We start from the raw sequence: 10,203 nt of genomic DNA, 5'->3' as shown, positions 1-10,203 counted from the left end.
GTGCCCTCAGCACAGCATTTTCTGCAGTCCCAGCCATCCCTCCATGGTGGAGGTGCCTCCTCATGAGACCCTGTGTCCCTTGTCCACTGGGATACAGGTTCTCCACTTCCCAGTGCCCAGTGCCTGGCTTGGTCCAGAGCAGGTGTGCAGACTGCGTAGTGAGCGAATGGATGAATGCAGCAAGGAGCGAACCAGGGCGAACCGGTCCTCAGGCGCCCATTTTCAGTTCAAACCTCATGCAGACTGACACATAAAACCAATTTTATTAATTTCCAGCAAGAGTATGTCTGTCTTCCTCAACAGGAACCTTCTTTTTGGCCAGAGACCAGGGCTCTCTTTCAGAATAAAGGGAGGGCCACTCTCTGACTCTCATGCTACCTTTTTAAATACCCGACAGAGACTCTGCCCAGCCAAGTCATAACCACTCTGGTAGCAGGAAAGGCTGTGGGGCTGGGACACCGTCGGCTGTGTTTGAGTTCCTGTTCCAGCCCTGACTTTGCCGTATGATGCTGGGCAAGTCATTTCTCCCTGGGCCTCAGTTTCCTCATCTGTCTAATGGATATATCCATCCTTGCCCGACTGGGAAGGGATGCAGAGAAAGAGCTAATTCACTCGGCTCCAGGAGCAAATACATCCCTGTTTCAAGAACCCTGGGCTGTTTGGCTGGGCAGCTGGTCGTGGGTGGAGAGTGGGGGGTGGAGGGTGGGGAATGGACGGACAGAGGGATTCTCATTCTCCAACCTTCTATTCCACAGCTCAGAGCCTCTGGGGATGGCTCCCCACTGGGAGGGTGACAAATACCCATCTCAGGCACGTGTCATGTGACCACTCGGAGGGGCCTGCTAGGATCATGGAGTTGAGAAAAATCTAAGGCCGTGTCTAATGTCTGTCTTAAGGGCCAGAGGGCCAGGAAGCGGCATACACTTCACATGTGTGCCAGCCATAAGGGCTCCTTCTCAGAGTGGCGTTTGAGCCCCAGACTCATCTTTTCTCCAAGGGGTGATGAGGTCAGGATCTGCAAGCCTGTCTTGGGGCAGAGGAGCAGGTTTCCTGGGTGTGGCCCCAGAAACAGGACTGAAATCACGGAAGCAGATTCCCCTCATCTTTGTTAGGAGCTGCCTAACATTGTAGTGAGCTCCCTGTCGCTGGAAGCATTCAAGCAGAGGCTGAACAACTTGAAAGCAGGAGAGGCAATTCCTATTCAGAGATGGCGGTGCGTAGATCCCACTAGATGATCTCGAGGGCAGCTTCCAGCCCTCGTGTCCTTGGACTCGGTGGCCATGTGAAGGGTTCTCAGTGCCATTCCAACCAGCCTCCCGCTCTGGCCTGCGTGGCCCCCTCAGGGTCCAGGACAGGAGTACTCGTCGGACCAGTCAGAGCAGTGCTGCACGTGGTCCCGGCAGAGGCTCCTCGGGATGCAGCCGCAGAACCTGAAGACGGTCGAGGGGCAGCGCCACCACCCAGGGCCACAGGGCGGGCACACTGCGGGGAAAAGAGCCGGCAGAAGAACAGCTGCTGCGCCCCGGACTGCCGTGCACCAGGGCACTCCCTAGCCCTGAAGCCTGCTGTGGCTGCCCACAGCCCCACTCCATCTGACATGGGTTGACTGTATTCCTTATTTCCCTGAGGGAGAGACAATCTAGACTCCCCAACTCACAGGCTGTGTGACCTCAAGCAAGCCTCTCACCCTATCTGAGCCTCAGTTTCCTCATCTCCTCAAGGCTGTTATTAAGGAAGATAGGCCAAGTGCCAGGCACACGATCCATGGTCTAATATTAGTGGGAGCTCATCGGCTCCCCAGTCCATCCTCCCTCCCTCAGCTGGACTCAGCCGCATCAGGGTCCCAAGGGGGCCTCATGGACTTCCCTCCTTCCCCCTGTGCCCTGGGCCTCCAGTGGTCTCCCCTGCACACCTGCATGTGGGTGTGGAAACCCTGCCATTCTCTGAGGCCTGCTTGAGCACTGCCTCTTCTGCAAGTCTCCTGGATTCTTACTCCCCCTCCCAAAGAACAAAACCTCTCCAGGTCCCCAGCACTTCCTTTTGGCATCAGCATGAAGTGGGTCCTGGGGGTGGGACGCACGTTTGACTCCTGACTGTCCCCCAGCAGAACCTGGCACCAGGCCCAGCCCCTAACAGTGCTCAACATGTTTGTTGATTGAACACTCGTGAAGAGATTGAAAGGACTGTCTGGGGCAGTGAAAGAGCTCCAGATTTGGGGTCAGGAGTCCAGGGTTTACACTCAAGCTCCCTTCTGATCCCTCACGGTAGAAAGTACTTTCTCCTCTCTGGCCTCAGTTTACCTACATATGAATTGGGGCCAGTGATTCCTGCCCTGCTTCCCTCACAGGGTTGTTGGGAGGTTGGTTGGTGAGGGAAACCCAGGTTCAGATCCCAGTTAGGCCGTGTATGCACTCCTCGCATGACCACCCTCTGGGTTTCCCTATCTGTGCCATTGATGATAAGTTCCTCACCACAGAAGAATCACCCTCCAGGAGCCACTTAGTATGGTAGTGAGCACCCCACCACTGGAGGCATTCAAGTGAGGTGGAAAACTTCTTCCTAGCATGCAAGAAGGGGATGCCTGGGGAACCTCAGAGATTCCTTGGTCAACCTCTGCCTTCTGGCCACTGCCTGGCCACCTGCCCCAGCCCAGCCTGTGCCCAGACTCCCACCTGGACTCAGTTCATCTGAGCAGTCCCCGCAGTTGTTGGTCCCATCACACTTTTGGTCCGAGTAGATCCAGGAGGCCGGGTTTCCACAGTGGGCCACGAGGAAGCGGGGGAGGCTCTGGGGCACATCTCCTACAGAGGCACAGGCAGGAGGAAGTCCACATCCGGCCACAGCTGTCTCGGGGCTATCTGGAGGTGGATGGTCCTCCCACCCTGGCAGTTGCCAAAGTCGGGGCCCCGCCCAACCATCCAGGAAGGGCCCGGGAGAAGGTCTCCTGGGGAGGAGGTCGAGCCGAGGGAGAGGAGGGGTCTTCCCTGCACACCCACCAAGAAGCCCAGAGAGCCACCGCCCTCCCCCTTCCCTCCTCAGCTCTGGCACGTTTGCACTATTCCTCCCTCCAGAAACGTCCTCCTGGACACCTCTCCAAAACCATTCCACCTTCCAGTCCAGGTTCAAGTTCCTCCACTTCCAGGAAGCCTCCTCCAACCGGAACATAACGAGAGTAAACGTGAATTCTCGCCCTTGGGTCCCAGAGCTCAGGGGGTGTGGGTTCAGGGACGCTGCGAGAGGGCGTTGGAGCACCCTTCTTGAAAGTGTGTTCTGTGTTAGGCAGCAGCGTGCCAGCGCTACCAAAAATTATCACAAACTCAGGCCACCACTATAGAGTCAGCCAAACTATAGCCCAGACTAGGGAGGGGAAAGCCTTTGTTCCTTGAACTGGCCAGAGCCAGACAGAAGTGTCATGGATGCTTCTGGAGCCTTTCCAGGCAGAGGGACATGGACAGTTGGGACGTATTCTGTGGAGTAGGGAAGACCAATCACAAGGGGGACGACTGTGGAGTCCGGAGTGGGGCCTGGGAAGGAGACATTCACGGGGGCAAGAAAGCTGTCTGCAAATCCATGCAGTGCCACCGTCGCGGGACAGAGATTTGAGTGTGGTTCGTGAGGTGGGGGTCGATGAGAGGGCAGAGTTGGAACCCACCAAGGATGCACCTGCGAGGCAGCTCTAAACTCGGTAGGAGGGAGACATGGGAATGGAAAAACCAGGCAATCATGGGAGCAGCTGCCTCAAGTCGTAGTGAGCTCCCCATCCCAGGAGTATGCAAGCAGAGGCTGGGTGGCTTCTGTCGGGTTTGTTACAGAGGGGATTTGGGCGTGAGCCAGGACATGGATGAGATGACTTTTAAGATCTCTTCTAGTCTTGAGGGTCCATGATGCAACGACCCACCCCCACCCCACCCCCGCAACCCACCAGGCTCTCTCCCTCCTACACGGAAAGTGCCCCTTCCAGGGAGCCGTGGCTCCTCTCTCCTGAGAACTATCAGGTCTCTCAGGTCTGGGGCCAGATCTTCCCATTCATTCATTCACCCGCTCATTCCATCATTCAGGCAGATCATTCTGGACACCCCTCTGTGCCATGCCAGGCACTGGGGACCCAAGATCAAGCAGACCAGGCGGGCCCCCAAGGAGTGCACAGTCTGATGGGGGCAGCAAACATGCCAATCGAGAGGGACAGCCACTGTGACTAGGGCTGGGACACAGGGAAGCAGAGGGGCTGAGGGAGCTCAGAGGAGGGACCCTAACCTAGTGTAGGAGTCAGAGAAGGCTTCCTGGTGGAGGTAACACTTGAAGTCTGCCATGAAAATTGGATACAGGTTCTCTGGACATGGAGGTGCACAGAGTGAGACATTCCCTCACGTGGGCATGTGTGTGTGCCTGCGACTGGGACAGGGGTGAGGGCAGGAGTTCCCGGCTGAGGGGCACCACATAAGCAAAGTCTTGGGGACATGAAGGTACCTGGTCTGTGCAGCGATGATCAAGGTTCAGTATGTCTGCAGGGAGAGTCCAAGTTGGGGGACGAGAGGAGGGCCCATCGGGGCAGGGGCGGGACCCAGCAGGTACTCACGGCACAAGGCCTCGTCCTCGTCCTCGCCATGGGCACAGGTGCGGATGCCGTCACAGACCCCGTGGGCCGGGATGCAGCTCCTCCGGTCGTGGCACAGGAAGCCCGTCCTGTTCTTTGGTGTCACACAGGCCTGGGCCCCTGAGGGGCAGCGGGAGACCCCAGAGGGTCACAGGTGGTGCTTACATGGACATCTCCAGATTCCCGCACCTGAGCCCCACCCTGGGCTGGCCTGCCAGGCTGTGACAGCAGGGAGGATACTGGGCTCGGCGCCGGAGATGGGGTCCAAGCCTCAGCTCTAAGGCTTGCCAGCGGTGTGACCTTGGGAGGGTGACTCGACCTCTCTGAGCTTCAGCTTCCTTGTCTGCAAAGTGGAGACCACGGCACACACCCCATAGGACCATCGAGGAGCTTACATAAAAGCTTCTGTGTGAATAATCGCAGAACATGGAATGTGCAGAGTCAGCCACAGTACCCTGCTTTCCTGGGAAGCTCCTGAGGACGGGCTTGAGTCAGCAAGCAGTGGAGCTCCTGGTGCCGGGTTAGCTTGTCAGAGCAATCTATGGGGCTGGCTGGGGACCGTCAGGCCGTAACCCCTACATCGGGGCACAGCTCTACAGGGTGCAGAGCACTTCTGTGTTTTTAGTCTATTTCCCCCAAACACCCCTGTGAGGTGTCATCATTCGCCCCACTTTATAAATGGGAGGAGAGAAACACAGAGCCGGGCGCCAGCCGAGGCACGGCTGCCGCCCCAGCGTCCGGGAACGGTGGGCAGCAAGGAACACGCCCGTCCTTCTGAGAGCCTGCCTTCCGCCCAGTGCAGGGAACACCCGCCCCAGGGCCGCCCCAAAGAGCGCAAAGAGAGAAACGGGCAGACGAGCCAGCGGTCGCCCCTGCTCCACAGGCTGTATGTGTGTGTGCATGAGTGTGCAGGATGGAGATGGGAGTGGGTTTGTGCCTGTGCGTCTGTGCACGTGTGAACCACGTCTCTGCTCCCGGAACTGTCTCAGCTAGTGTGAGGGGGGATGACTCTCAGAGACACTCACGTTGTCACACACACACACAGGTGCACACACAGGCACACACGCATACACACATTGATGCACTCACACATACACAGATGTGTGCACACACATGTGCACACCCACAAACGTGTGCATGCATACATAGACACACGCACATCCAGACACCTGCATACACACTGACACACACAGACATACTCATGGACACACATGAACACAGACACGTGTGTACACACAGGAATGTGACTCCTCATGTTGTTCACATCTACCCTCAGTGCCCGTGCTAACACACACACACACACACACACACACACACACACCTGGCTATGGAGCCGCCTCTCAGACAGGTGGCTCTGGTGACCCCCTCCCCCAGCTCACCTCCTCCCAGGCACTCTGGGTGGAATCTCCGCCTCAGGGCAACCTTGAGGCCCTGGGCACTGGCCCCGCCCCTGCTCGTGCCCTCAGTGCCCACTGGGCATCTCTCAGTCTCTCCTTCTGCTCACGTTTCCTCCCTGGGGACGCTGCACTTGGTGCTCCCTCTTCCTGGGGTGCTTTTCCTGCCCCCCTCCGCTAACCAGTTCCCACTTTCCCTTCACGCCTCTCACTTCTCAAGGTGCCCACCCTGACCCTTGGCCCCGTCAGAGCCCTGTTCCAGACTCTCAAGGCCCCGTTAACCTTGCCTGATGCACTTATTTGATCAACGTTCATGTCGCTCTCTAAACTGCTGGCCCCCTGAGGGCAGGGGCCGTGCTGGGGTTTGCCGCGGCCGCAGGGATGTACTGGACAGGCCCCTGTCCTCTATGGTGGAGGCACACACACAGTTGGACGGCACCACCCTGGACAACAGGCCAGGGGAAGAAGAAGTGTGGGGACTCTGGGGACCAAGACAAGGCTTCTAACCCAGCTTGGGTCAAGGAAGGCTTCCTGGAGGAGGCAGACCATAGAGCTGGGTCCTCTCAACAGCTCACATTACAGATGTGCAAATGGAGGCTCAGAGACGTATATGTCAGTGTGTGTGCCTGCATCTGTGCACACACCCTAAGGAATTGTCCAAAAGTCACTTCATGGAGAAGTCAGGCATTCCCTCCCAGCCCCATTCCCTCCCAGCAAGTCTGACCCCACCCTCTCTTGACCACCCTGACCTGGTGTCCGTGGTGGGGGTCCACAAATGGCAACCAGGGCGATCAGGGCCGCAAGAGTGGCCAGCATGAGCAGCAGGATGGCCGAGACACAGGCCCTTCGGCGCGAGCAGCAGAGCGGGCTGCAGTCGGCTGTGTGGGGTGGGAAACTGGTGATGGAGCAGACAGTGCTGGGCCCAGGGACCCCCCCTCCTCTGTCAGACAAGTGGTCCCTCCCCGCTGGGGGTCTTGGGGCAGGAAGGGCTTCTCTGGATGTCGGGACTCCTGAGCCGCCATGACGCTCTCAGTTCTGCCTGAGGGCCCACCCGCCCAAGGCCGCCCTGGCCTGGGTCCAGTAGCTGGTGAGTGGTGGTCAGGAGAGGGTCCCTGGTCTCCGGCCCTTCCGTGAGGCTGTCTCCTCAGGAGGCAGGGAGCGTGCACCCACGCTCATGGAGCCCACCTGGGGAAGAACTGAAGCAGGTCCTTCACAGCAGGTATTTTTATTTTTCAATACAAGCTTCATTTTATAGATGAGGAAACTGGGGCTCAGAGAAGGAAAGGTCCAGGTCACCTCGTGTGGCGTTGGGATGTGAGTCCACACCTACTTGCCGCCCAAACCAGTGCCCCCTCCACGATGCCAACTGACAGTGCACTCTGCAGCCCGCCACTATGCTGGCTGGAATCTCAGCTCCACTGCCTGCCAGCTGGGCCACCCGGAGAAGTCACTTTACTTCTCTGTGCCTGTGTCCTCACATGGAAAATGGAGTCATGATAGCTGCCTTAGAGGCGTTGAGAGGCTCGAGCCAGCTGACGTATTAGAATGGCACTTGGCGCATAGTAGGTGCTAGAAGGGCTTTAGCTGTCATAGTGTTTGCTGACAGCTGTGACGTGCTGGGCTGTACCCGCCACCTGTGGGAACCATGGCAAGAGGAGACGCCGCCTCCTCCACCTCACTCCGCCCCTCTAACTTCTGATTGCTGGTGAAATAACTAAAGGAAGCTTCGTTAGGGATCTGGGAGGTGCCCCGCTCTGCAGAGGACACGGGAGCAGTCGCAGCTCTGGTTCTTCCCCCAAAAGCTCGTGGTGGCACTTGGAAGACAAGGCAGACAGGTGGAAAGGAGGGTGTGGGCACCACAGTTGCTGTGGGGCCAGGGCTGTCTCAGAGAGGGGCAGGAGCAGGGCTGACAGGCACACAGTAGGTGCTTTGTGAATTCTCTGACCCAGAGATCCAGGGGACAAGGGAAGGCCTGGCCCAGTTCAGGACAGTTTGGGTGATTTCTATCCAGTCCACTCACATATCTGAGCTGCCTGCTTTGCACTCACCGGCCAGTCAGACCTGTACCCGCACCGGCGGCGGCTTGCAGGGCCAGGTGGGGAGTGTGGGGAAGAGAGTGTGAGCAAGGTGCCAGGCTGCTAGGAGGAGGGCGCTGCCACAGATAGGGAAGGGAGGGTGCAAGGAGAGGGTGTTCCATGGCGAGCGTAGGAGGAGAAAGGCCTGGTGGATGGCAGCCGGGGGACAGCAAGTGCCTGGCGTGCCTGGAGCCCAGGGTGGGTGTGGAAGAGGAGGAGATAGCAGGAGATGCAGCATGGATTTCAAATGCATAGAATTCCCACAGCCCTGGGTAGGGGCCCCCTTGTTGGCGGCAAACACAGGGCCAAGTCAGGTCACCAGGGAGACAGCGTGAAGCGGGGCAAGGAGAGGCGTCCTGCTCAGCCAGCAGCCACTCCTCAAATATCTGTGCAGCCCAGGCCTTGGGCAAGGTGGGGTCGCAGCCGAGACTCGAGGCAGACCTGGCAGAGGCGAGGCCCACGCCCGGGTGAAGGCGCCTCATGTCAGAGCCAGGAAGCCCCTAGGTGCCGACTCCCCGGACAGACAGGAAAGGACGCCATTTGTTGCACAACCACACCCACCACGGGCCAGGACTTGGAGTAAACAAACGCCAGTGTGGAGCAACAGAGGCCCTGGGGATCTGCAGCCAGAGGGACCCCAATATGAATTTGAACCCCACCTCTCCCACTCCCCAGCTGTGCAGGAGCCCAGCTTGGCCGAGTTCCCCAGCCTCTCTCAGCCTCAGCTGCGCCATCTGTGACTGCCCCAGAGCAGGAACCCCTCTCAGAGCTGCCCTGAGGATTAGAGGAGACCCTCGAGCCTTTGTAATGAGCATCGCCCCTTGGGCTCTGTGTCGTCGCTGAGCCAATGTGGGCCGAGACAGGGCACATCGTAGACACTCCACAAATGTCTGTTCTTTCCTTCCTTTATTCCACAGAGGGAAAGAGGACCGTCCTGGCTGCACGCTGAGTCAATGGCACCAGAAGGTGCTAAATAAGTGTGTGATTGCGCCTCCCTGACGCCTCAGAGGTAAAGAGAACCGCCCTGGTCACCCACTGAGTTGGGGATTTGACATGGGAGCTCTTCCCTGGATAGGTTACAGGTGGCACTGCGTGTGTGCAGCGCCTGTGAGGTAGGCAGCATACAGCAGGTGCTCCACAACTGCTTGCGCATGGAGAGAATGAACACCCCTGTGAGCAGATGGCTGTCAGCGTGGCCGGCCAGGAAGATGGGAGTGGACAACATCAACACGGGGCAGAGGTCAGGGGACAGCGGGAGCCTTAGGAGCCCTCTTTGTGCCTCTGTAGCAATGGTCCAGGCCCAAGGGCGACCCACCAGGGCCCAGGCCCTCCAGGCCTTACCTTCCCCTCCCGGGCGGGCTTTGGTTCCAGCAGCAGAGTTGCCATTGCCTTCCCCCTGCCGAAGAGAACAGAATGAGGGGTGGGCTTGGGTAGGGGAGGTCCAGCCTCAGGGAGCCAGACAGACGAGTGTTTCAGAAGGGTCACTGAGAGCCCGAGGTGGAACCCTGGCCCCCACACCCCAGCATGCAGACGCCCCAAGCTCGTCATGCCCACTTCGCATTCCCACACCTTTGGCCACATGGTGCCCTCTGCCCGGAATGCGTTTTCCTCCACTGTCCACTTGCAAACATTCATCCTTCAAACCAGCTCAGGCGGCCCCCCATGATGCCGCTTGCTCCCTCCCCTGGCCTCCTGCCTCCCTCCCGGCACAGCCACCTGAACTGTGTAGCTGGTGCATCTGTTGGGTCCCCTACAACCTGGGGCTGAGTCACCTCAGCGGCTCCCCTCTCATGGCCCACCGCTTCCCCAGACTGGCCTCCCCAGGTGGGAGACCGCTCAGGGCAGATCTAACCTGGGGGGAGATCCTGTTCATGTCTGTGGCTCCCAGCCCCAGCTCCAGTCCCCGGCACCAGGAAACTCAGGGAGGTTTCTCTGCCTGGTCACCAGGGGCAGCCTGGAGGAGGGAGGAGGGGCCTCACCCGGCCACACCCTCCCTGCGGGCAGTCCCCTCCCAGGCTGCCTTCCCGGCAGGGGAAAGGCAGAGGGCGCCCCCCCCGCACCCCGCCCCTACCCCCCCGCCTGCACCTGCCCGGCCCTCCCCACTCTGGGTCTGGGGGCGACACTCCAAGGTTGGAATCCT

At 59.0% G+C, this 10,203-nt stretch overlaps 1 protein-coding gene across 4 annotated transcripts; it reads right to left on the bottom strand.

The window, feature by feature from the left end:
* Positions 1-250: 250 nt before the first annotated feature.
* Positions 251-9,989, bottom strand: LDLRAD1 (low density lipoprotein receptor class A domain containing 1). 4 transcript variants are annotated; one of them, XM_046662489.1, is made up of 6 exons: positions 9,916-9,989; positions 9,405-9,459; positions 6,738-6,866; positions 4,577-4,714; positions 2,673-2,801; positions 251-1,482 (listed from the first exon to the last, which is right to left on the bottom strand). In XM_046662489.1, exons 1-6 carry the CDS (start codon positions 9,934-9,936, stop codon positions 1,340-1,342), a joined length of 615 nt encoding a protein of 204 aa, XP_046518445.1. In that variant the 5' UTR covers positions 9,937-9,989; the 3' UTR covers positions 251-1,339. The 4 variants fall into 4 exon arrangements, with proteins under 4 accessions (XP_046518445.1, XP_046518444.1, XP_046518447.1 ...); XM_046662488.1 differs by lacking the exon at positions 9,916-9,989 and adding an exon at positions 9,633-9,896; XM_046662491.1 differs by lacking the exon at positions 6,738-6,866 and having other exon boundaries at positions 9,916-9,962.
* Positions 9,990-10,203: the final 214 nt, after the last annotated feature.

Source organism: Equus quagga, chromosome 5 (genome assembly GCF_021613505.1).
Source record: "Equus quagga isolate Etosha38 chromosome 5, UCLA_HA_Equagga_1.0, whole genome shotgun sequence".
NCBI classification, from domain to species: Eukaryota; Metazoa; Chordata; class Mammalia; order Perissodactyla; family Equidae; genus Equus; species Equus quagga.
Note: the sequence above shows the minus strand (reverse complement) of the source record. Positions and strands in the feature narration are given on the sequence as shown.